Source organism: Pyxicephalus adspersus, chromosome 1, assembly GCF_032062135.1.
Source record: "Pyxicephalus adspersus chromosome 1, UCB_Pads_2.0, whole genome shotgun sequence".
NCBI classification, from domain to species: domain Eukaryota; kingdom Metazoa; phylum Chordata; class Amphibia; order Anura; family Pyxicephalidae; genus Pyxicephalus; species Pyxicephalus adspersus.
In genome coordinates this window covers 38,982,199-39,009,148 of record NC_092858.1, presented here as the reverse complement: position 1 = coordinate 39,009,148, position 26,950 = coordinate 38,982,199, and the positions used below count along the sequence as shown (strand labels likewise).

General features: G+C 37.9%; 1 protein-coding gene across 2 annotated transcripts in view; it reads right to left on the bottom strand.

Moving 5' to 3' along the window:
* AGAP2 (ArfGAP with GTPase domain, ankyrin repeat and PH domain 2) overlaps positions 1-25,406 on the bottom strand; it is a 158,505-nt gene extending 133,099 nt beyond the window's left edge. For both annotated transcript variants that reach the window (XM_072407173.1, XM_072407174.1), the window contains exon 1: positions 24,732-25,406. In XM_072407173.1, the coding sequence (XP_072263274.1) occupies positions 24,732-24,942 (211 nt within the window). In that variant the 5' untranslated portion in view covers positions 24,943-25,406. The remainder of the gene's footprint in view (positions 1-24,731) is intronic.
* Positions 25,407-26,950: the final 1,544 nt, after the last annotated feature.

The window sequence follows — 26,950 nt, the reverse complement described above, 5'->3', positions numbered from 1 at the left end:
ATGGACAAAGATTAGAACCCCATAACAAGGTTATTCTTATTAGGCTCTTTCAGAGAGACTTTTTGATACTGTACTACCTGGACTACTTACATGAATGGTATTTAAATGGTATTTGCCTAGGGTGTCTGGACCCCATAAAGACCACTTTTACCCACCAAAGATTCCACACAGTTGCCTACATCACAGTTTTAAAGACTGGATACAAGTTTTTTCCCCATAAAAATCAAATGGTAGATTGTACACAATTTACAAAGCGTTTCACGTGACAAACCTGCCCTCTTTAGCAATATATTAACAAGCAATATGTGTGGACTGTGTGGACAGTATTATTATTTTTTATTAATATTATTATTACTATTAATATTATTAAACAGGATTTCTATAGCGCCAACATATTATGCAGTGCTGTACATTAAATATGGGTTGCAAATGACAGACAGATACAGACAGTGACACAGGAGGAGGAGGGGACCCTGCCCGGAAGAGCTTACAATCTAGGTGGCAGAAGAAGACAGGTAGGCCAGTTTGAAAAGATGTGTTTTGAGTGCTCTTTTAAAAGAGCAGAAAGTAGGAGCAAGCCGAATAGGATGAGGAAGACCATTCCAGAGAGTCGGGCATTGTATATTAACAGTGATAGGGGCATAATGAGCAAATGATTCAGGCTGCTTGTACATTCTTTTGTGTACAATCATCTACTTGATTTTACGTTGGTGTAAACTTCGTCTGGACATTAAACATGTGGTGGCTAAATCTGAGATCTACCCTTTCAGATCACAAAATACCGTCTGACAGGGATTTTATCTTTCCCATATTCTACTAAAAAAAAGCATTTCTATTTTTGTCTGTCTGGCAAAATATAATCATCAGAAAGGGAATAAAACTCTCCACAGAGCCCCATATAGCAGTAAATCCCAACAAGGGTACTAATCGTTCTGTACACTACCCCAAAAGGAAAATTCATTTTGGCTTCACATACATTTTAAGGCATTCCCACATTATTTAATGTCATAATTCACACCACTGACACTGATCTTATTTCCGTGTTTTCCAGTCACAATGTAACATTGTCAGCATTTAATGCGTAGAGGAGAAATACTTAATGATTAATTCCTGTCACATCATTTACAGATGAGAAGTACCCTCACCTTTGGGAGATTTTCTTAAAGAAGTAGGTGGAAATCTCCCTCGGGGTAAATTTGTTCAAGTGATAGACGTTTAAAGGTGGAAGTTTACAAACATTACACTCTCAATTGGCCACAACAAGTGGGTAGGGCATACCCCCCATGGATACACACTTTTCTGCTATTAAAGGTAGGATTGCCTTCCTGGTAATTTTGGGATAGATTGCTATTTAACAGTTTCCTGTCAGTGCAAGTAGCAGCTACATTACTGTGAACAAACCATAAGCCACGTGGCATTTATTGCAAAAGTAGTAGAACAACTACCGGTACTTTTCTTTACATACTTAGGTAAAGCAATGTCAACCCATGTAATTGATGGCCCACCATCATAGTATAGTCAATGCAGAATGGTGCTAAGACTGCTTAGTTCCATTTTTTGTATTCTACATTCTGAGGCCAGACTGCAGATAAAAGTTTCCTATTCCATGCCAAAAACAAATGTTATTTTGTCTGAATCTACTACAGAATCGGAGTTTCAAAGGTCAGTTGGCTACATCTTACATTTTACCTTTCTTCTTAACTTTATCCGTATAAGGGTATTGTAGCTTCAGGTTTAAGCTTTACATCAACATATTTTCCAGCCCTATTCATCCTATTCAGGATAGCCTACATAATTACAAACATTATAGCAGGGTATTTTACACTGACACTGCAATTTGCTGGATAAATGAAACCACACACTTAATATCCTCTGGGCCTTTAAAGAATACCAATATACTGAAATATTCATTATCTGTATTATTAGTCTGTGTGTTCTCGTCATGAAACCTTATTATCATGCATAATTTGGCTGTTATAGAACTTCGAGAACAACATCTTCACATACAAACTGAAAGTGTTTTTTTTTTTAATTTAGACTTCCAGTTAAAAATAGTAATTTTGTCCTGGATTACTTGCAGTGGCCTGCATTAGGAAGGAGCTGATAGGAGTGATCAGCCATTCAACTTAGTGGCAGAATTAAGGTAATTTGAATGGCTAGTAAACGTTTTTAGTCTATTTTCTGTATTTTGATGGGCTCCCAGTTTGGATTTAGGATCAGCAAACATTCTTTAAAGTTTCCCAAACTCATGTTAAAGTTTTTTATTTCACTATTTTATAATATAATGATGTATTGATGAGGCCTCTCTGTATAAAGAATAACTGTAACACAGTGATGTTTTATGTCCACTATTTTTAAATCTGTACCTGGATACTATTAAATCCTTTGCATTGCTTTAAATCAATCCAAAGTAATTTGGCTAGTAATTAAGACATTTTATGACAGCAGCCCTACTAGCATCCAGGGGATCTGCACTCATAGCAGTATGTCCTTCATCTGAATGTTCTACAATGATTAGAAATGTCTCTTTATATTACCACTGTAAAACAGGATGAGCTGGCACTTATTTGATTAAAAATTAGCACCATGTTTCGATTAGGCATAATTGTGCGTTGCTTACTGAAAGACAGGGCAAAGTACATATTTCATTATTGCATTGTTAATGCTATGGTTAAGTGGTGTATTGGTGACAGACCACTATGTCCTCTGCAGGAACTGGGGAGACCATTAAGCTAACGCAAGTGCAAAGAATACCCTGTGGACGAGTAATTACCCTGGTAGCTTTTGTAGACCAGTGGACCTCTCCATAGTGCTATCTAACCAAGAGTGCAAAAAACAATGCACTGTGGATACACAAATCAAAGGGCTGTATAGCTGGTCTTGTGCAAAGGAAATCATCCCTAGAAGCGAATGCATGTGTCATGGGTCAGTCCCATATTGTCTTGGTCCACACTGTATAAAATTACCTGCAAAAGAAGCCAATCCACATAATTTGCAAACAGTCCATAGCAGACCAGTGATGCCCTCACATTTCTTTTTTTACCTACGAAGGAAATACGAGAATACTAGTCCCTATTGAAGAGATGAGAAGGGAGCCAGCATGACAAGGCCAAGCCAACTGTACAAAATATTATAATCTAGATTCCTGTCCTTCAAAACAACCTTGTAGTCAGCACAAAAAAACTGTGCCAACAGTATTAATTACAGTAATTTCACACAGTCAATCAGTTTACGTTGGACGTTTATAGGCTGGGCATAAAAAGGTATATATCTGATTGGTTGCACCATGCCTTATTTTAGTTAATGAAAAATTGCCTTGTTTGTTCTCTTTCAGAAAGTCAGAATAAAAGTAGTTTTAGTACTTCCAGAAAACTCTACAGTTAAGGCTGCAAAACTGTTAAATAAATGATGGCTAATGAAGAGGCTGACACTGATGGTACAAATCTTACATGCCAGCTGGCAGCTCCATAACAGTGGAACAGAGTGAGCAAATTAAACTGATATCTGCAGTATTAGCAAGATTATATTAAGTAGCTGCTAAATAAAAACCCTCCATAGTTCTGCCAATGGCAGCAATCTTCATATGAAAGACAATTAATAAATTGGAACTCTAGTCAAATACTAAACTATGTTATTTTTTTAGTTATTTATTCAATAAACAGGTAAAGATAATCTATCACTGTAGAAAAAGGGTTTAACCTGCTGTCAGCTATGTGTAGGCATCTAGGGGTACCTGTGTATACCTACAGAAGCCTCCAAAACCTTTCTGTATCCACTGATTGCTGAGCTGTTCTGACATGCAAAGCTTTGATTTTTATTTGACAACACTGCTATTCTAACATGTTCTCTGGCAATAAGAGCTTGGGTAGGAGATGCCTAATTGGATTACAGATGCCCAAGGTGGACCGCAGTAGTATGAGGTTGATTTTTCCTTGCCAAGCCATGTGTTGGTGGTAAGAAGATATAGGCATAGCTGTAAACTTTCCAGACCTTTCCAGACCTGACCCAAAATCCATGTTATCATAAAGAATAAATGGAGTCTCCAGGCTAGTTAATTAAAGTTACCATAAGAGTCATTACTCATACTGAGGGTGGGAGGTTGTCATTGGGAAGGAGTAGTGAACCAGGCAGAGGTGTGAAATGCTCCTGATCCAGTACTAGAGGATTATTCATGCAGCTAGAAGTCATTCGGGGAGGCATATTGAACTGTGATTTTATATAATAATTTATATGTATAGCCTTATTTTATATGTATAGCCCTATTTTATATGCATAGCCCATTTTTTACTTGTGAACTGTCACAATTGCTAGTTAAATGAAACTTCCCAAATTAAGTTTTTTTTTCTCTTAGAGATTTGAGGACAGTGGAACATTCCCCTACTATGATCTGGTGACAATGCTAAAATGTTGGATTTCTAGTTACTTTGTGTATCATCGCAATGGTCACCAGGAAAAATAGAAGGTGACTCTCCCTAACATCGATACAGACAGCAATGAAAACTTAACAGAAGCTCTAACTAATACTCTGTCAGTATGTCAGCAGTTCTAGCCTTCATATTAGGTGTCTTTCAATGTAACCGCACATCCAGCACCTAAAGATCTGGTCGGTGACATTCATTACATTCCGTCACCTTGTTCTTTTCCTAACTCTAGAATATTATACTGAATGTATTTTTCTCCAATCTCCTGCACTGCCTCCTCCACACTTTCTTTCCTGTCAGTCAGTCTTATAATTACACACTGCAGACACTGCTGATTGTGGCTTCTGTGAGCATTGTGTTGCTCTAAGCTAGCCCACGCAAATCTGACTCACTGAGCACACTGGCACTGCAGGAGTAGGGTTGCTATCAAGCGAAGCATGTTAATAGACTGACATGACTGCAAAATGGTATCTCAACCTTACTCCTATATTACTAGCCCACCAGATTCACAGAACAATCAGAAAAAGACAAAATTAAATTGATGGAAATAAATGCCTTGAAAGGAATTTTGACAGGCCCAACATAGTTCACCATAGGAAAAATAATAAAAAACCTGAACGCCACAGCACATCTTCAAGCACCAATTACTTGTCACATCATATCACTTGTCACATCAAAAAAAAAAAGTAATATATTGTTAGTTTAGTTTAAATATTATTAGCTTAATATAAAAAATCCTAGAATATCACACTCATAGGATGCTTTATATGCTACTCAGATATAGGTAAACCACATCAAAATCAGGTAAATCTTATTTTGTTACTTAACAGAATGACTCAAGTATAGTGCCCATCAATAGGTCCAAAAGTTAAAAACATTCAAGCAAATGGATATAGATAGCATAATCACATTGACATAATTAGGATACAGCAATATCCAAGTATAGCCTGAAAGGATCTGCCTCTACTTCTAGTTCCTCGAAAACACCCTGACTTCTCCTTCACCAGAGAGACAGACATCTGGAGAGATATCCCAATAACACACACGCACACAGTATGGTCTTAGGAATAGTCTCTGATCTTTACTTGTCAAGGTGGTCTTTTTATACACATGGAGTTATGTTATTTACGTACAACTATTTACATTTTAGCCATATATAGTGTCACTTGATACATTGCAAGGCATACATTTTACTTCAAAAAGCTTTCGTCATCTGGTTACAGAGTAGACAGAAATAGAATTACAACTAGTAAATACTACAAGTATATTTAACATTAATAGTAACATTAATTAAGTATACAGTCATAGTTACCCCTTTAAAGCATAGAACAAAATCTGCTATCCAAAAGGATGAATAATATTCATATAAAATATTTGCACAGTGTGTTTTGTTAACATCCAACAATCAAGAAAACAAATATATGGGATGTGAAACTCTCTGTGTAGAGACCAAAGCATAGTTCAAAGTGCTCCTCCTAGATGAGTGGAAATTAGTACAAATCGTGGGAAAAATAAAGAGCGTGCTGAAGAAAGCGCCTTTCCCACTGCATAGAGAATTGGTAAAATATATATTTTGTATTTAAACAAACTAGGAAAATACATAAAGTAACAGTACATTTGTTTTATAAACTACACATGTTCTCTTTGAAATGTGGTACTGAATAGAGGCTCTGATGTCTTTTAAAGCACACTTTATATTAAAATTAAAGGTCATACCAGTGACAGCTTGATCTATACCCTACAGAAATAAAATATAAATGGATGCAAGACTGGTACTTTTCATATCACCAACTCTGATGGTGATGGTCTCTCTGATGGACCCCTCACACCCTAGATATCTGGGTCTGCAAGACTTTTCTAGATGTCTGGAAGTGTCTATGGCAGTGTTGGGATCAAGTTTCCATTATACTAGAAAAAAAGCAATTTCTGCATATGCCATTGGCCATTTTATTTGCTTGGGATCATTGTTAGCTGTGGTAACAGAAACTACCGTAGTTCGGATAGATTTATGTGTGCGCTGGCCTACTCAGATGCTGGCAGTAATATCTGATCTTCTTGGCACTTTGTACATCCCTCTTGTAGACAATGGGCCTGATTTATTAAAGCTCTCCAAGGCTGGAGAGAATACACATTCACAAGTGAAGCTAGGTGATCAAGCAAACCTGGAATGTATGCTTTAAATGAATGAATGCTTTAAATCCTGGACCAGATCCAACCCAGGTTTGTTGGATCACCCATCTTCACTAAGAAGTGTATTCTCTCCAGCCTTGGAGAGCTTTAAAAAACCAATGTATTGAGATTTATTATGAAATCCTGAAATTAGCGTTTTCAGGAGAAGCCCACATATTTTTTTAACACATTGAAAAAGTAGTGCAGTGCTTTAGCACAAACGCATTATGTCAACACCAACTTTGGCCGCTTAACACCATGAAGTACAATTAAACATTTTTTAATGCAGTGCACCATAATGCACGTGTTACTGTGTGTTGTGGCATGCAGCAACACAGATGCATTGGAGGAGGGCTGACATTTAGAATGAATGGCATTGCAGGGCACCAACACACATAATGTTACTGAAATTTGAATCCATCTTTAAGGTTGCTGAAACGTAACTGTACAGATCTTCAGACCAGTCATACATTTGTAGATTATACCTGTATAAACTCAAGAACTAATTAAACAGCCCGCATAAGAGTTATTGGTATGTGGATATGTACACATAGCAGTTGCAGAATGCTTTAGCTCCTTTGTAAAATTTAAGGCCATGCTAATTTAGAAAATATTGGGAGACTGCTGTAATACATGGGTGTTCAGACAAATGGAAATATAATAGATTAAGCACAACAAGAGGGGAAGTCCAAACCACAGGTGTCACATGAGTCTTTCAGGAAAACCACACTATGTCACAACGCTCAGAGTAGGACAACCTGATGGGCCCTATATCCGCCTGACTACCGTAAGGTTAGCTAGTAATATTTACAAGTGTGCAAGTAAAATTTAGCAGTCAGCCCGCATAAACAGTAATAGAAGTGAGATTGTCTTGCCTACCCATCTTCTTCTGTCTTTTAAAACAGACACTACTACATAGCTCCCCTCCTATTGTGTGTTAATTTCCCTACCGCCTAGATTGTAAGCTCTTCGGGGCAGGGTCCTCTCTTCTGTATGTATTCATCCGTCATTTGCAAACACTTTTTAATGTACAGCGCTGCATAATATGTTGTCGCTATATAAATCCTGTTTATTAATATTAATAAAAATAATAATCATAATAATAATAATTGTGCTACAGCAAATGTTAAAGCAGATTAAAGCAAGGGTAAAGATATGTGTAAATTGCCATATCAGACCTGGTCCTAACTAAACAAAGCTTGCCTAGTTAGTGTTCTGATCTTCTTCTTTAAATACCTCCTGAATCACTGACCCAAAATGAGCAAGTAGCTCAGTTGTTCATAGAACACAGGGCACAACTTGTTGCAGTTATCTTCAGGTTTGTTTTATGTGTGTGAATGAATCACTGTGCTGCACATACATACATTCTCTGCAATACTTGCAATGAATGGACTCCTATGGGTATGCAGGATTTGCATCATTCAAGCCTGGTCAATCAAGACTGCTAAAGATCCCAAACCTAGAAAATGGTTTGAACCCAGAAAAGGGGCTGATAAGACAGGTGAGGTATATTTTTGCTTTAAATAAAATTTACTTCTGCTTGGTTTTGACTTAAAAGAAGTCATAGTATCCAGCAATAGGGGGTAAAACATAAATTGTGAACAAAGATGGCTTTGTAGAGCAGTTTGAAAAATTGCAGTAATCACTTTTAATTGTAAAGTTACTTTCATTCTGGTTCTCTTGACACTTCTTCTAACCTCAACACAGGAGATTGTTATATAAAACACTGTACACCAAATTTACAGCTAAACAAACCATGACAGACCAGGCTATTGTAATTAGTTCCTGCATATGAAAGCTATCCTTTCTAGGAGATAGATTGCATTTAACATCTTTATCTTTGAAGCCTGTCTTGTCTCTAAAGAGGAACTCTTTACACAGGACTGAAACAAAATATAAGGGGTTCCCAGTCTCTCAAAAGTCAGGCAACATTTCTAAGGGAGGGAAAAAGTTACAGTGTAGAAATATTTGAACTTTGGTTGCCTTGGTGCATCTAGAGATCAGCACACAGTGCATATAGTTCTATGCAGGCTTGTTCCTCTACCGCCCTAACTTCCATGCTAATTTTGGTGCCTAGAACAGCCAGACACAAAAGCGGCTATTCAGGACAAGTGTCACAGTGCAACAATGTAAATGTGCTTTTGTCTGTCCTCTGTGATCATTGTTTCTGGCACTGGGATGGGCTTTCAAGTATGATAAATACAAAACATACAAATGGCTTTTCATAAAGGAAATGTTTTGTAAAAATAAGTTTTCTTTGGTTATTCATTTCAATCCAAATGCTTCTTCTCATAAACAATGTAATATAAAAATAACTTATTTGTAACAAAGCACGGACATTGTTTTCTGCTGGATTCACACATATAGTTGGAGATATTACAAAACCTGAGCTCCACCCTATCCACTCAGACTTGACATGATGTACATATATTTGTAGTTTTCCAAGCTCCATCTCCTTCATCACACAACATTTTGGATGTGAAGTGTGGCCTAAAGCAGTGTTTTTTTTTTACCTTTTTAACATAGTAGAAACCCTTGAAATAATTTTCAGGTCTTCAGGGAACCCTTCAATACTTACTATATCCATTGATCACAGTACATTAGTGTGGTGGTCAGTGGAAGAATAGCTCAAACATTTCTTGCCATTGGGAAGACTACCACCCTACAGATAGCCATTGCTATAGTTCATTGTTCAAAGAACCCGTAGCAACCTATGGAGGAACCCTGGTTGAAAAACACTGGTCCATAGGGTAATTATACTTACCCTGTTTGTCAGTCACCTCTTCCCCCAGACCTCAACTAACTAACTGATCCTTGTAACTGCTGGTGGTTTGTTGAAGTCATGGCCCACCTTAATACAACCTACCAGCCTGGATCCTCTTTCTAAGCATCTCATGCCTTGGGTAACACCACAATAGATGTCTGCCCAGGCACACCTCTGCAGAAATGTATAGTAGAATTCTACAGATCTTGCACAAATAGTGGTTGATGTAGAAATGAAATGTGAATTTTACTAAAGAAAATTGAAGGAAGTAAAGCTCCACTAAATTTAACCAGTAAAACATGTGCAAGCATTAATTTGCTCAGATAAATAAATATACTTTTCAAGGGGAGAAGCAATGGTTTTGGACAAAATGAGGCCCTACGCAAATATGTGGACCCGAATGCACAGGATTCAAGATACTTTCATACTCCACCATTCTGCCAATTGGGGCCCTGGAGAAGTTGAGGGTTCTGGGATATTGCCCAGTTTGTGCTTCCTTAAAACTGGTCCTAGGAGGATAATTCACATTACTAATTAAACAGCTTATATTTCTTTAGTGAATCACCACTATAATGTAGCACTTGACGATTGCAGGCTTACCAGGGGAGTGTACTGTCAGCCCTCAGGGCCATAATAACTAAAAAAAATCACTCTGGGCTTCTATTGACCCTCCAGCAGGTGATGGGTATATTCCCTGGGGTGTAAATCCTTGACCTTTATGAAACCTAACTGGGGGAGTTTGGGGTGAACTTATTAACAATCTTTTTCCCACAGGCCTTTACCTACTTTCATGTAGTATCAACCCTCTTTAGAGGCCACAGCGATCCCAGTCACCTGCAGTGAGTATCACTCAACAGCAGATCCCAACGTAGGTGCGGTCAAATACATCTGTAAGTGACCTTCAGGACCACAGACAGGCACAGATCTCTACCTCAAAAGATAAATTGCCCCCAGTCCACCTCCCATACTTTGTCAGCCACCTTTTGACACCCAGACCATACTGATCCCTATCCATTTTATTGACTCCTCAATTGACAATGATCCTTGGGAATCAATATTGATCAATCTGGGGAAAACTATGACTAATCAATTTGGGGAATGACTAATTCTAAATAAACAAAATAAAATACAGATAAACTAGTGTACAATCCCCTAATAAAAATAGGATATCTCCTACAGATGCTTGTAAAGTGGGTTGTCCAGAAGTGCTCACCCTATTTCGGTGTGACATGAGATGACACTGACTAGTACCACTGCCAGCACATCCACATATGTATCTTGTAGTAGAACAACCATATACTGATCATATCTTTGCAGAAATGTACACCTCCCTTGATTTATGCTGAGATGTTTCTTATTTCCTTCCGGCTGCACTGTGCACCGCACAAGCAGGAACATAAAGGTTTCTCCGCTGACGTGCCCCCCTCAACAAATGTAACTTCTAGACTCTAGAAATGAATCATGTCTTAGCTCTGATGGGCAGACACAGCATTTCCTATAATAGACATTTCATGAAAACACATCACTTGTTTCTGCTGCTGCTTTTACCATTTGTGGATAAAAATTTCTTGTTTTCTTTCCAGCTAATATTCACCTGCATCAATTAATGATTTAGAAAACTCTAGCAAACTCTTTGATCACAACATTTTTTTTCATTTTCCTTTCAAACAAAATTTCTGCAAAACAACATTCTCTTATCTCAGATTCACCTACAGCTCAACACACATGTCCAGAAATGTATATACCGTGTTCCCCGATGATAAGGCATCCCCATCAAATAAGTCACCCCCCCCCCGATTTTTGCTCAAACAATTAAAATAAAGCACCCCCGCAAATAAGACATCCTCCGATACCTGATACTGTGTGCCTCTGTGTGACTCCTCGAAATAAATGTGTACTGTAGTCTTCTTCATGGAAAAATAGGACATCCCCCTGAAAATAAGACCTAGGGCATATTTTGGCATTTCAAAAAATAAAAGACAGTGCCTTATTATAGGGGAAACAGGGTAAATATAAAAATATATATACATTTTTTGGGCCTAACTAGCCCCAGATAGTATCCATCCAAAGTCTCATTTATAATTTTTGTGTAAGAATGTATACTAGCCATGCTTACATAGGGCTATATTTATAAAGAAGTAAATGTGACGTGTAATACAACATTCCCTGGTGGAGAATCAACTATTGCCATTGAAACACATTGACCTAGACTATTATCTACAGTGAATGTTTTAGTGAATGTAAGATTCACTGCTTTCTTAAAAGACCCCATAATTTAGGTCACTTCTGCTTGTTACATAAGAATATGGCTCAGACACTGACAATGGTTGGCATTCTCAGACTTGGTTACAGTAAACCAGCCATAAATACAGCATATATGCTGGACATTGCTTTTAAATATGAAGAGACATCTAGTGGTGGAAACAGTTTCGAGAAAAAAACATTGTGGAAGTAACAAATTTAAAAGGGCTGCGCAATATCTTGATGCTATACAAAGATATCTTCATCACCATCAAAATAGTAATAAAAAAATACAACAGCATTTTACATTCAGATTTTGCTAAATGCTAAGAAAATTAAAGCGTAGTTTTTGTTATATTATTTTTTTTTTTACAGTATATGGCATTAAAGAAAGTAGGGTCCTCTTGTTGTATTAGTGTGCATGTGCACTGACAAAATTATTGGGTAGTTAAAGTGCTGGGTGCACATGCGTGTGGTGGTCACAGTGGATGCACACGCAGGAAATGTGAAATCAGCCATCTGTGAGCAGTATGTGGCATCCAAAAAGATTTGCTAAAGTGCTGAGTGCACAACCACAGGGTAATCATGATTGCTACACGTTCCAGGAAATAAAATGGTAGTGCCAGGGAGACCAGGCAGCAACATTCCAGATAAATGCATCACTGGACTGTATTTCCTTTCATAGTTTATAATAAGTAGTTCTGAAATTCAGAAAGGATCAAGATAATCTTTCTGTACTTAGTCTTAAAAATACAAGCGCAGCCACCACATCTACGGATTGGTAAACTGCACTATATTACCTTTTTGTTCTTGGGTTTAAATATAGTGGAGTGTTCATCCCCATAGGGGGGGCTAATTTCTACCCAGGTCCTTCCTAGCAAGGTGAATACAGAAACTCACTGAGGCTCACAGATTCTTGTTTTAAGGGATTTTTTATCCCTTAATCCAACACACAAGACAGAGGGAAAGGGCAGAATGATGTCCTTAGAAATCAGTCTACTCCCCTGCAGTACATCACAGTGTCAATACGACTGGCATCCTCAGCTAAGTGAAGGGGAAATGCCAGGACACCTTGTCCCTAAAGTTCCAGTCCCAAATCCAACCAAACTGCAGGATCCTGTTCTTAGAAATGACGCTTCAGGCTCCAGACTAGTCAGGCCTTCGGGGCCACCTGCCCTGTCCTGTTAGCATTTTATGGCTAATTCCCCCCAGGTCTCAGTTCTCCACATATTTAAACACTTATCCCAGAGGCCACAAAGGTGGTAAATCAGGGCAGTGATTGTGAATTATCTAGACCTGAACAGGTACCACCTATGCAACAGCAGACAACCAACCATCACTCCCTGTTTCAAAACCATCCAGAATATATTGAGTTTACCACTACTATACTAAAGGGGTGCTACAATATTTAACTCAATGATAATGCTTGTTATGATCTATATATAATATGTTATATTTATCTTCATTTTCAGATTGAAGTTACTGTTTAATTCCTAATCTTATAGATAAATACATCAGTGGACAAAAAAACAACACCCTTGGGCAGTGCTGTGCCACAAAAGAGAAATATCAATGTGCCCCTATATAGGCGGCAAGGTGGAATATCACCGTCATTTACCATCATCTCAATATATTACTTTCAAAGTTCTATAGGAAATCTTCACTTATATCTGGAACCATAATGCTTAGTTCAGCCTCAGTGTTCTGCCCTTCATTGTACAGTGATAGAAATGAGGACTTGATGACAGAATGTCGCTTACCAACTAGATTTTATGGGCACATTGCACTTAGCTTAGGAAACACCATCTGTTCCGCCCCTAATTAGTCATGTACAAAAAAACATTTCATTAGATGCAAGTATCACACAATGTACTTGCACAAAACAACAACGCATAGCTCGAACATGCCTGAGTGTAGAATAGCAGTCATCCATTACATCCTAGTTTATGTTTCTTTTTACAGGAAACATGTCATTAAAATAATATTCATAATTTGCTGACAATAACTACACAATAAAGTATGATTTATTTAATTTTTTTACATGTACATTACTACACAGTTTGGTATATTACAAGTGCAATGATATATTTTACATTTTTATGTTTCTAGCTATCTCTGTGGACTAAAAAATACCCGCACATGCTGCAGAAAAGAAGGGGGTGTTTTGAAGATAAAAGCAGCCAATGACATTTTTCCCAAGGAGGGGACAGTTTGTTCAGGTCTCGGAGAACCCCTTCTAATGTTACTATACCCACCGCTCACAGTATATTAGCATGGTGGTCAGTGGGAAGAATGTCACCCTTACAGCCAGAAAGATCATTGGTGTCACTTAAACTGACCTGAGAGGTAATGCTTGCATCTTGCTCAAGGAACCCCTAACAACCTCAAGAGAACAACAGAACCATGGTTGAGAAACACTGCTCCAGTGTGACAATTGTCCTCTCTATATATACAGTACAGTGAATGTTGTCACTGTAGTATTGGCAGGTGAAAATATCTTCATTACTTACCAGCTATCTTTGGTTCACCTAGGGTAATCACCTTTGCCCTGACTCTGCCACTCCACATCCCCATCATATCATGAACTGATCCCCCATCATAATAAATGTACTGGCTGTTAGATTGCAATATTTGTTAAATGTGTAATGTTTGACAGATACTCTTTATTAATGAATAAGCAGCAGAAAATACTAATGGAAGGTGTAAACAGCCATTACCTGGAGGTTTGTAATTCTAAGACACCAATTCGTATTCAAAAAGACAATAGCAATGTGCAAATTAAAGTGGTTCTCAAGTATCAGACCTGAAAAATATGCATATCAGTGGTTCAGACTTCTTTCAAACATGTTCTAGATGTGTGGGTCACAAGGTATTGAACCCACCGCAAAAGCATGGCAGCCAGGCAAGTAGTATTTTCAACAGGAGGGGTTAGCATGTCAGAATATATATTCTTCCCCTACAGGTCTCCTGTAATCATTTAATATATTTTTCTCCTGTATAGTTATTCAGTACAAATGCCAGCACAGTAACCACATTGAAAGATGCATTATAATCCTTAAAGCAAGTGACTTTTATGTTAGTGCTTTTAGGAAATAATAAAGAACCTGACAAAGTCTGTATTTGTTTGATCTATGTATTTATAATTGTGTACTTGCCAAATTCAGATTGTATGTTTCTGCAGGTCCATACCTGTCTGTTTTCTGTTCTACCAACACCTACAGCCCTTATACAACAATTGGGCCATGGAAGTAGAGCATTAGCGTAGAGTAAGAACCAGGGATAAGCTGTATTGCTACAGCCCATACAGAACAACTGGGTCATGGAGGAAGTAGAACATCAGTATGGAGAAGAAACTAAGACAGCTGTATTACTACAGCCATACAAATCAATAGGACCAAGGAGGAAGAATGAAACAGGCATCGAGATTGGGTATTTGAGGTTGCCAGTAATTTATTGTATTGGTGTTTCAAGTTTACAGTTACCAATATACATCAAAGCATAACAAGGGTGTCAGGCCGGAGCCCGTTAGAATTATCGGGGTACTTTTGATCGTTATCTATACATAAATTTTTCTAATTAAGCAAATATTAATTCACAACAACCGTGAAAATAACAAAAAGCATGCTACACGCCTCTTGACCCGACGCATTTCGCCTATTGGCTTCTTCAGGGGTATTGTTGAGGACGTTTAGGCTATAAGCTAAGTAAAAGGACAGAAGATCTTATAAATGTGTGTTAATAAAAGTGAGTGTAAGCAAGGATATCAGTAGACATGTGAGGTTCTACAGCCCATACAAAATAATTTGCAAACCTTACAAATTCAGAAAGGAAATAAAGCCAGTGATGGTAACATGACTGCAATAGAGTACCAGTATGAGCCAAGGATTACCAGATGTGTTACAGCCAATACAGAACAATGAGCTTACAATAGAGCAATCAGAAAAAAGACAACAATTGGCATTAGTATTGCTACAGCTCCTATTGGCCAAGTATTGAGACTACCATATGACAGCTGGACAAGGGGAGAAAAAAGTACAAACCGGGCACTGCATAAAAAATGATGATGAGAAAAATTCCATTTAAAAATAAACCATTAATGAGGAAGTAGGGAGGCTGTAATAACTGACCTCTTTGGTACTTCCAAAATCTCTAACTGAGAACCAGTATGCTGATCTAAAGTTGTGGCCTTCTCATTCCAACATCTTCATAACTGCTTTAGGCCGTGTTACAGCATTTATTGAAGCCAGCAACAATCATCTCGCAATGTCAGAAGTGGCCAAGTGAAGGCTTCCTTCAGGGACCTGTCAGAGAAGGTTTTCATGGAGGCTGCTTTTCACTGACCTCCAGGCTTCTGACTAGTACCAGTATTTAGACTCTAGTGAAGCTGCGCGTGTAACTGTCTGGAAATTAGCACAAGTCTTTTAAGTCAGGGAATGGCTTCTTTCATTACAGGCTATTTCCCTTTCTCTTTAAAGCTGAATAACTTGTTTCATTCATGCTTTTGTAGTAGACTCTGGGCTCAGGCCTTTAGGGCAGTATCCGTCACATGCTTTTGAAAACTATGATTTTCTTTATTGGTAGCTGATGCACAAGAAGGACACTACACAACCAACATACTACATTATCCCCCCCCCCGTGCTACTTCCCCCACCTCTTAGATTGTAAGCTCTTCTGGGCATAGTGACCCCTTCCTCCTGTGTCACTGTCTGTATCTGTCTGTCATTTGCAACCCCTACTTAATGTACAGCGCCGCGTAATATGTTGGTGCTATATAAATACTGTTTAATAATAACATGTTGTCTTCCCAGGGAAGTACACTAGATGCAAGAGAAGAGTCTTCCTTGTGTTATATATGTCAGCTTTGGATAGATTTTAAACATTGCTAGATGCCAAACTGCAGGCAGCTTGATAAATAGTAATAACACATATTTGTGAAGCTCTGTCAGTGCATGTGCATGCAGCCTGGCTTTAATACCTTCTCCTCTTTTCCAGTCTAAATGTTCCTGCATAGGGGATGGCAGGAAGGTGATAGGAAGACAGGGTTGGGTACATCTTAGGACCTTTTTAGACTTGCAAAACTGCACAATTAGGCACCCCCACTGCAACACAACCACAAATACATACACAAAATGGTTCCCAAACACGGGTTGAGTGGGAGTGGTTGGGAGTTAGGTTGTGTTTGCGATACAAGATTGCAGTCATGTGCAAGTCTGAAAGGGCCCCTTTTCCAAGCTGTATAAAAAAAACATTAGGACTCATTTAGATCTGTGTATTGCATTATTGCACATGCATTAAAAGCCAAAATAAATAAGATGTCAATACACACTAAGGTGAATTAAAAAAGCGCAAAACAAAAAGACACTACTGTGCATTGCCAAAAAGTTGTGGTTCACTGCAATGCAGATTTAGTGTTTTAGTTCAGTGGTCTCCAACCTTTCGGAGCTACTGGACCACTAAATTTATGGATTCCGGGCCGCACATGCGTGGGGTGCTGTGTGTCACTCAAAGGCGAAGAAACCACCCCCAGAGTGACGTCATGATGCCAGAACCTGCCTACTCTCCCATCGCAGGTCTGAGCCTGCTCTGGGAGAGTGGCTGGGTTGTGTCTGGAGACGTAACCTGCCCACTGTCCTGAGCCTGTGAAGCATACGGGAGACATGGTCCGTGGCACTGACCGGTGCGCCCCCCCCCCAAGCCGTGTCAGGAAAAGGACCCCGCTGGGGGGTACACTGGCCAGAGCTGTGGACCTTCGCTGGTCTCCATGCTCTTACTGCCCAGCTGTCAGACAGCCGTGGCCCACTAGTGCCTTGGCTCTTTGGGGTGCCATTTTAAGTATTTGTTTACCTTTGCCTTGAAGTCACTGTGCATGTTACCAAAACTCTAAAAAAAAAGCATTTTTAAAAAATAGAGTTAGCTCTTCAAGTCTAAAAAAAGTTGGCACTAATGAGTGTTTTGGAATATTCCTTATTCCAAATAATCTTTTGTTCCAAAACACATATATGTTGCTGTGCTGTAAATTGGTGCTGCCAAGTATCAATAAACCATCATTTTGGGAGGCACAGAATGCCCATTTGATGGTCAGTTCATGCATCAACAATACATAGTTTTCATTGCCCTAAGGAACCACAACAGTACAACAGAGATGACTAATGTATACCAGGTAATTGTAATATGTATGTGAAAAGTGTAAGTGAAGTTACTAAATTATAGAAAAAAGCCACTACATGTCTGTGATGTTCTTCCAACCACACTAGGATAAGATGTGATGATTTGGTATTTTACCTGCCTGCATATTCTAAAATGCAATGCATGGGATGGTTACAACCCAGGTAGGGTGAGATCAAAATTTTATTGGGGCGGACAGATTTTTTTCTCCTTTGCTTCTAAATGTTAGATACTTTTTGTTTTGGAGAACATGCAGTTTGACAGCTTGGAAGAGATTATTATCTCTTTAATGTGAACCCCTATGCAGCCTGCTTTAATAGCCCTGGAATATGATGCACTGATTACAATTATGAGACAGGTTCTGTAATCCTACACAGGTTCTCCGCCACTTGGCCGCTTGCACTGCAGAATTGGTTCTTAAGGAACCAGCATTTGCAGATTTGACAACAGGTGTCAATGAGCAGTACTGAACTACTCGCTGCTACCCCCATTCATTCTCTATTGGGCAGCTGCACGGAGTCTGTACATGTAGCATCTTCCCTGAGAAAACAGTTTACTGGTGTAAAGGAAGCGGTAACCACACCACAATCCAGTCTGAACATAGCTTAGCGCTATACAACCGCCTACTGCCCCCTTTTCTCCATAACATGGAAGTAAAGGGTTATATAGTCCTCGGAGACAGACGGCAAAATGTAACTGATAAGAACACATCACAGACAGAGCACAGGGAGTTAACAGGTGACAACAGGTGATTTCTGGCAGATCAACAAGTAGTTTTTACAAACTGATACAGTAAAACACTTTCCATGGTATATTTACCAGGCATAAAGAGACCAAAGAGTGGTACTTTAGGGTTTATATACCTATTAATTATGATATCATCAGCCTTTACCTTAAATACATTTTCAGTGACCAAAAGAAAGACCATGCTGACACAATATAAAAAAGCATTAAAAAGTAGATATTTTCTCTCGGACAGACCCTCCAACCTTTCCATACATGTTCTAGATGCCTGCTAGACCCTCAGAGCAAAAATTCCCCCAGGGGCACAATGCTAAATACTCTACATACGTTGTAACTGTGTGAAAGTTAATTTGGTCCTCATAACATGTGAACTTCCCATCAGCATTTAATATAACAGATTTCAACGAACAGACATCATTATAAGTAATCCGCCTATCTTGAGAAAAATGCAAGTCAGCATTTCATGAAGTTCCCAGCTCTTAAATAGAGGTCGGTTGTATCAGCAACTACAAAATAATCTCACAGCTTTTAGAAGTAATAAACCAGCTATGAAAAGTCGGAGTAATGCAAATAATTTAAAATAGTCTTGTATAATCCATTGACTGCTCTACATTTAATGCGCTACAAAGTGGAGTAAACTTTTATTCCGTATTTGGGTTAGCAAATATGGGACAGTTTAGTGTCTTTGTACCTTTATAGACAAAAGAGTCACCTCCAACAATAAATATGACCTGTTCTATTTATTCCTATTATAGGCACATGTGATCTTTAACATACACGCTCAATTGGGGTCAATTTATAAGAGTGGCAAACAGATTGCCTCTGGTTTGTTCGATTTTTTTCTGACCACTTTTTTACAGTGTCAGATTTATGAGAAGAGAACTAGCTTTTTTTATAGCAGCAACAAGCAACTGATAACCATATAAAAATTAACCTAAATTGATATTCAAAAGCTCCATTCACCTGAATGTGTAAACTGATCACCAGCTTTGATAGTGATAATCAGTATATAGACATAAATCACTTATTCAAAAGTTGTGATCATGACAAAACAACTAGCACTGACCTCAAAACATTCTCCAAATTCTTTCTGGCAATCTATAAAATTAGTAAATTAGACTGATGACTTTATAAATATAATAATAAAACAAATCACCATTTGTTAACATCCAAAGCGTTGATCTTTGTAGCTGATTGCTACTTTTATATATTGGGGGAAAAAGCATAATTTATATTAATGAACAGACTGTTAGTACATTTATAAATAGGCCCCCAGCACAATTGTTAGAAAATGTACATGTATGTATTGGAATGTATGTAAGAAGTACAAGATGCTTGGCCTTATTCCCATAAGTCAGCTGTCCTCTGGTTCCTTGTCTCTGATAGATATTACAACCACAACTTCCAGTTTTTAAGTCTACCTACACTTTCAGGTGACAGAGGTTGTATAGAAGTCTAAATATCATTTTGCAGACCAATAGGTAGAGTTACCCTGATTGCTGTCAGTAATCAGCAATAAGTAACAGACCTGGTCACCTGACTCCCCCCAATATAAGTAAGGGCAGGGAGGGAATGGCTGCCACTCAAAATCAGGATAGACCACTACTTATTTTTTTAAAGTATTACAGATTTTGATAGTGGCAATATAACACATTGGTAAGACCAGTTATACAGTCCCCAGGAACCGTGCATTGCTGGAGAAACGGGTATTAACTCATTTAATAAAGAATGGTATATACCTTACCCCACAAATTATTGAAATTAAGTTCACTAAAACAATTTGACTGAGCCACGCATACACTACTTCTATGAAATAGTTCTTTATGTAATATATTTCTTAAGATGCAGAGGACGTGACATAATGTAATTCTGTAGAAGAATGTTGAATCATGTAAACCAGTAATAGACAAATTCACTGAAATGGTACAGATGACCTTTACCTGTAACAGAAAGGTTTATCTACAATGGATGACATTTAGGAAAGACTGATGATGAATAGGAAAAGGTGTTATTGTGAATTACAATTAGATTATGCTTTGAGTACAAGCTAAATACTAAATTTAACCCCCTGACTGGTTTGTGTATCTTTTACCTATGTACTTGTACTTATTAATGTCTCTCAATGTCATTTTTTAGGTGTAAAGGTTATGAGAATCTAGGTAAGCAGATTTTCTATGCAATTAACTTTTAAAATGTCACATGGTCAAGATGTTTCTGCCGTGTGAAAGGTGAATCCTGAATCAGATCCTTTAATTTAATTACCATAATAGTACAAACAGCAGACAATGACGTGCAGTAACACATGGCAAGAAGAATGGCAAGAAAGCACACATTTTTTTTTTTTTTATCGAATCTCGCGATCCGTGCTAAAACACACCCCGTGACGGTAAAAAAGTGATAGTGCAAAAACACCACACAAAAAACGTGCACTGGGGTACTATTTGGTAATCCCTCCTCAAAAGAGGAAGGGCCACCCTTTTTCTCCAAACCCTCCGAAGCACACATGCCTAGTGTAAGCATAGTAAACACCTTTACAAAAAAAATATTAAAATGCACTCACACAGATAACAGTATACAAAGCTTACTGTGCAAATTATTGTTATTAATAAACAGTATTTATATAGCGCCAACATATTATGCAGTGCTGTACATTAAATAGGGACATACACTGATCATTGTTCCCCTATACCCTCTGTAATCAGTGGTGTAAAGTTAGGAAAAACACTGATGGAAATTTTAAAAGTAACAGGCTAGACCGCAGTGCACACCAAACTTTACATGGCACCTCTCACTTCTGCAAAGGTGACTTGAGGATGTATTTGAAGGAATATCTTCCCTTTTTACCAGTACACATATTTATCAGCAGGGAGGTGACAACACTGTATTCCCTAACTGTAAGAGAGAAAGTGGTGTCACCTTTCTGATAAGCAAAATTTTCAAGAATACCATAACAGAATTACAAATCTTTTGTGCTCAAAGTAAAAAAAGCAGGCATGTCCCTAATTGCAAAAAGGGCAGGTGATACCCCTAAAATAACGTTACCTGTCTAAATGCAATTTTTTATTTTCTAAACCTGTCCTTACTCCATTGTGTATCTCCATTTGGTCTTCTTCCAGCTGTCCAATGTTCAGCCATCTTGATAGACCAGGATAATGGAACTCCTTCATATGTGCATGGGAGTTCATTTATTCCCTGAAGCCTGGAGGAAGCAGGGATATCTAACATTGCACACTGTGCATGGTTAGCTTTGTGTAGTTGAAATAGGAAAAGCAAACAGGCAGGTAAGTATGGCTTTTCATAGAAGGGACATTGTCTGTCCCATTTTGTAATAAAAATCCTACTTGCTTGCAGTTTTTCATTGTAGAACTATAGTTCCATTTTAAGTTGTGTATAAAGCTGGATTTCAGCTACCCAGCCTCCTGATCCCTTGCTCCAGAACACAAAAAAACAAAAAAAAACAATAAGTAGGTATATGGCAGACATATGTGCACCATCACACCTACTATAATGCAGTGCCCAGTACCTCACTGACCTCTTACAGACACCAGGGCTTGCACAGTGCTATGCAAATATCTGCTTTCAGTAAGTCAGTGTTTGCAAAGGATTTTCAGAGTTGTCCAAGCAGTAAATTTTAGGATAGGTTGTAAAGAAATGACCACAGCAGCCAGCGATCAGCAACAAGTACAATTTAAAGCAGACCTAAACTCCAAATTTTTACCTTACACAACCTTTTTTATATAAAGTAAAAATTACCTTCATTTTAAAAAAAATGCAGCACCTCCTTTTGTGCACAGAGCTTCCAGGGGTACATATGTCACATATTCCAGGAGGCTCCTGGCTGTTCCTTCTGTGCATGCCTGGTCCCGGGCATGCGCAGAAGGAGCCTTTTTTTAATGAGGAAAATAGGCCGATCTCACACATGCGCAGTAAGATTGGCACTTTTTTTTCCCATCGATGTCACCTGATATTGCACGTGTGCAGTGATGTACAAAGAAGATGAAAGAAGGTTAAAGAACATGGCGGCGCCCGGCACTGGGGCCAAAGGAGGATACCAGGAGGACACAGGAGCCAATAGAGGAAACCTTCGGATGGATCGACAGATCTGCATGATTAAAGGTGAGTGTGATTTTTTTATTCTTGGTTTAGTTCCGCTTTAAGCACAGGCTGCTAGAAAAGTAAATATACTATACAGAATCTTGTTTTTTCTGGCTGCCTTTAATTTTTTAATACTTAAGGTAGGAGCAGCTGCCTTAGCGTACCTGCTATGTATGTAATCACTCTAAGCTTGCTAATTTAGCTAGTTTTGCAATCCTGTAATCAAATCTGCAGAATGGCAGTCCTATTCAGCTTTGTCAAATGATAACAATCTTCTACAAGTAACTTGTGTTGCTGTGCTAGTTTAAATTTTTGCCCTCTCAGAAAGTTGTGTGTATTGTCTTTTGGTCCTTCTTTCTCTTCCACTAATGTTTCATATAACAAAAAAAATATTAGGTTTATTTCACCTAATAAATATCAATCTGTGGTGTGTTTACTGACAGCCGTGCATGACCCACTATCGCATAGTTTTGTTAGCACTCTAACCAATAACAGGATATGAATGACGCTAGTAATAAATATAAAACCATTAAACCATCCTTTCCGTCTAAATGTGCATATGATATATAGTGTATTAACAGATCAGGAAGGGGATAATACTAAAATTAGGACTGACTGGCAGATACCATTATCTCGTAATACACACCATTGTGAATTATGCTTTTGTTGTAATTTATTATTTGAGAAAAAACAGACAACTGCACATTGTTCCAATGGCATAGAACTAATCAATTCTGCAGTCTTGTCAAGTTAGACATATAGATCCTTATACAAAATAATCCATTTACAAATATCTATTTTGAAAAAAAGTTACAAAGCCCTATGGGAAACCCACAGTCCCAGTGAATTTATTCTGTAAATTAAACAGGATCAGTCAGCACCTACAAGTATAAGTTCTTCAGTAAAGCAGTGGAAAGTGCATATATAATAAAGAACGTGCAATGGCCTATACAAAGGAACACCATATTTCACCTAAGACCAGTGAGCCACAAATGTATTCATATGGACAACTGAATATTGTTATTTGTCTTTTTAAATAATGCTGTGGTTACTCATAAAGTGAGAATTGAGAGATAATATGTGCTTTGTCATATACTTTACATAGATCTTCACACATTGGCCTTGATGTTAAAGCTCTCCGAGGCTGGATAAGATACACTTTCATCAATGAAGCTGGGTAATCCAGTAAACCTGGAATAGATTTCCTCAAAGTCATTAGCTATTTGTTAGCAAATGTTTTCAATTCTGGACCAGATCCATTCCAGGTTGACTGGATCGCCCAGCTTCACTGATGAAAGTGTATCCTCTCCAGCATTGGAGAGCTTTAATAAATCAGGGCCATTAAAAGGCAATATGGGCAACGCCATGCTGGCCTCCTTCTAAATATGATAATTTGCCTTGTTATCTCTGGCTTCTAAATCATTGATACACATATACATTGATACATGCTTGAAACAAGCATTCAGAAAATAAAATTAGAGTAAAGTCTTCATCTGCAAGTGTTATAGCATTGGGATCACAATATTTGGCAGATAACTAACATTATCAAAATGAAAAGTGAGCAGTGGCAGTCTTCAGGACAGGTTTCCTTCAGGAGTAGGAAGGAAATGTGGAATTGTTTCTATTTGTATTACACCAAAAAATGGTTAGATACCTACAGTATCTGATTACTATAAACAACACCACCAATTTCCTAGATTTTATTAGTGTATCTATATTAGTAGCAAATTCTTGTTTCCACTGAATACTGAATACCAATGAAGTGGTAGGCCACAAGCCAAACCCTACAACATGTTACACAGCAGTAAAACATAGATATGTTGGGCTTGTGGCTTTATTGATGTAGATTGCTAAAAAATACTAAATAAAAAGGTATAGAATACATTTTCTGCAATAAATGTTCTGATTTCTTAGGTCAGTAAATGCCTTAGTCCAATACTAGGGTTCAACCATTGAAATTCCTTTTTCCCGATGCAGGTTAGTGAAAGCAAATAAAAGCGAACCACTTAATGAACATGCATTCCCCTTTTCTTTTAATGTTATTGATAATCACCCCATATCTAAGAGTCACAACATTATAACCGTATTCCCTCTTTTTGTGGTTGGCATGGCATAGACAACATGTACCTTACCTCTCAAACTGTGCAGAGACACCATCAAGCTGGATCTCAGTTGCTGGTCATTCACATTTTCTACCAGTTTCATTAGCCGACCAAGCTGTGATTTTGCCACATTGTGTCTTTTAACCTCTGACCGGATGGCCACAGAATTTTGATGCTTTGGCGTACTTGTCCTGAAACTCCCATGTATCCCATCTCTGCCTCTTACCAGCTCTCCACTCATCCCCTGTTATGTGATCCTTACTCATGTAATGTGATGTACTCATCAATATTAACTCCACAAACTGGACACTTGTAAAATTTCCTCAATGGCGTAAAACACGATTGTTTCCTGGCTGTCAATTTTGAATATCTTCCTTTGAAAATTTTCTTTGTCCACTTGCTCCTCTGCAGTGAGAGATAATATTCAGCATTCAATGCTGATGCACTTGACGTCCTTTTTACAGTGCCTGTTGCTGCATCCGTGCTGCTCACGTGTGCACTTCCTGGATTGACAGGAAAGTTTTAGAAGTATCTCAGAGTTGCTTATAATGTCCCTCCCAGACTGAAGAGTCACACAATCTAAACACAAATCATGCCTTTAACTGCACTTACTGCCCTCCAGGCGGGAACTGCCGTGCAATGTAATGTTTTGTCTGTGTTTCTTGTTTTCACAAAAGTTCTAGAGCTAGGTATGAAGCTAGGTATAAATACTAAGTATTATGATAGAGGAAGCATTAACATTTGCTGTCTGAAACTGTTCTGAAAGATAACAGACAGGAAGCGTCAACCACGAAACAAACCGACCAATCATATTATAATAGTTCTCCAAAAACAGCGACATACACTACTCAATGAACAAAGCCTATGTTCTGTGTTCCAAAAGTAATCTAGTCATATTCTTACACCCACTAGCTATTAAATATTTGTCTATACACGTAGGAAACATAGTAAACGTAACTAATCGTGGAATAAAAAATCAAATGCAAAACATATTTAGGCTTTGTTTTTCTTTAAATCATTTTAGAACCCAAAAAACTCTCTGCATTTATTAGGTTTCTTCTGCAGCCACACATGCTGTAGCCCAACACAAAGTTTAATATCAAATTCTTTTAGTGCTCTTGTATTTAAAATTGATGTTTTTAAATTGATCTTCTAATTCTTTCTCTTCCTTGGTTTTTCATTACCTTTTGACCAACACGCTGATTATTTTTTTAAATAACCCCTTTCTATTTTTATTCCATACTGTAAACCTGATTTTATTTTTTAATTTTTACTTATTAGTAAAATAAAAGTACAATCATACAAAATGTCTTGGTAAACACAATTCTCCATAATAATGATAAAGTGGATAAAAATTCCATCACTGGCACCCAGTGCCAATAATAGAGTGTAGCGTTTCATTGGGGATACACGCCTGATAGAGGTTCTAGGTCTCTATCCAGGCCCCCCCACAAAAAAAAGACAAATTCACAGATACAGTTTATACAAAATACTCAAATAATCAATTGTGTTCAGGTATTTGCAAGTTATTCAAGTATTTGCACATTCCTCATATACAGTAAATGATATCCAAATCCCCACTCACCTCAGAAGCTGCTGGCACTGTGAAGTAATTTACACTTAAACATCTGAATGGGTTGTCAACTCCTAAACGTGAGAGGTCCTCTTCAGAAGGCATACCCCCTCTGTTAGCTTTGTTAAGGTATATTGGCATGAACATTTCAGAAGGCCGATGGCTTGGGTTTTCTGTTACCCAAACTGAAGGAGTATGAGATGAATTTATTGTATTTCTTGGACCTGATGTGCTGAGTTCTGGCAGAACCTCATATCTTTCTTATTATTAGGCTGAGATCCTATTTATTTTCATTGTGTGTATATATATATATATATATATTACCTCTACACCCTGAAAGTGAAACAATATATATATTATTGATATAGATGTATATATACAATTTGATTCTAATTATGGCAATTATTATTAATGTGTTTCTATACTCTTTAATTAGGCATTAATTTGTGAACACTGTCTATGCTTCATTGCACATACAGCCTATGCAATGAACTGGAAATTTAGGTCTAAATGTGTATGTAATTAGTTTTATTGTTGCATAATTTAATGAATGATAAACTCCTTTACAACAGGCCAAGGATCTGGTGAACAGGGTCATTGATATATACCCCCTTGTCACACACAATATTGGTTTGTGTTACTAGAGTAGTGCCATGTTGTGAATAAATTAGACTTT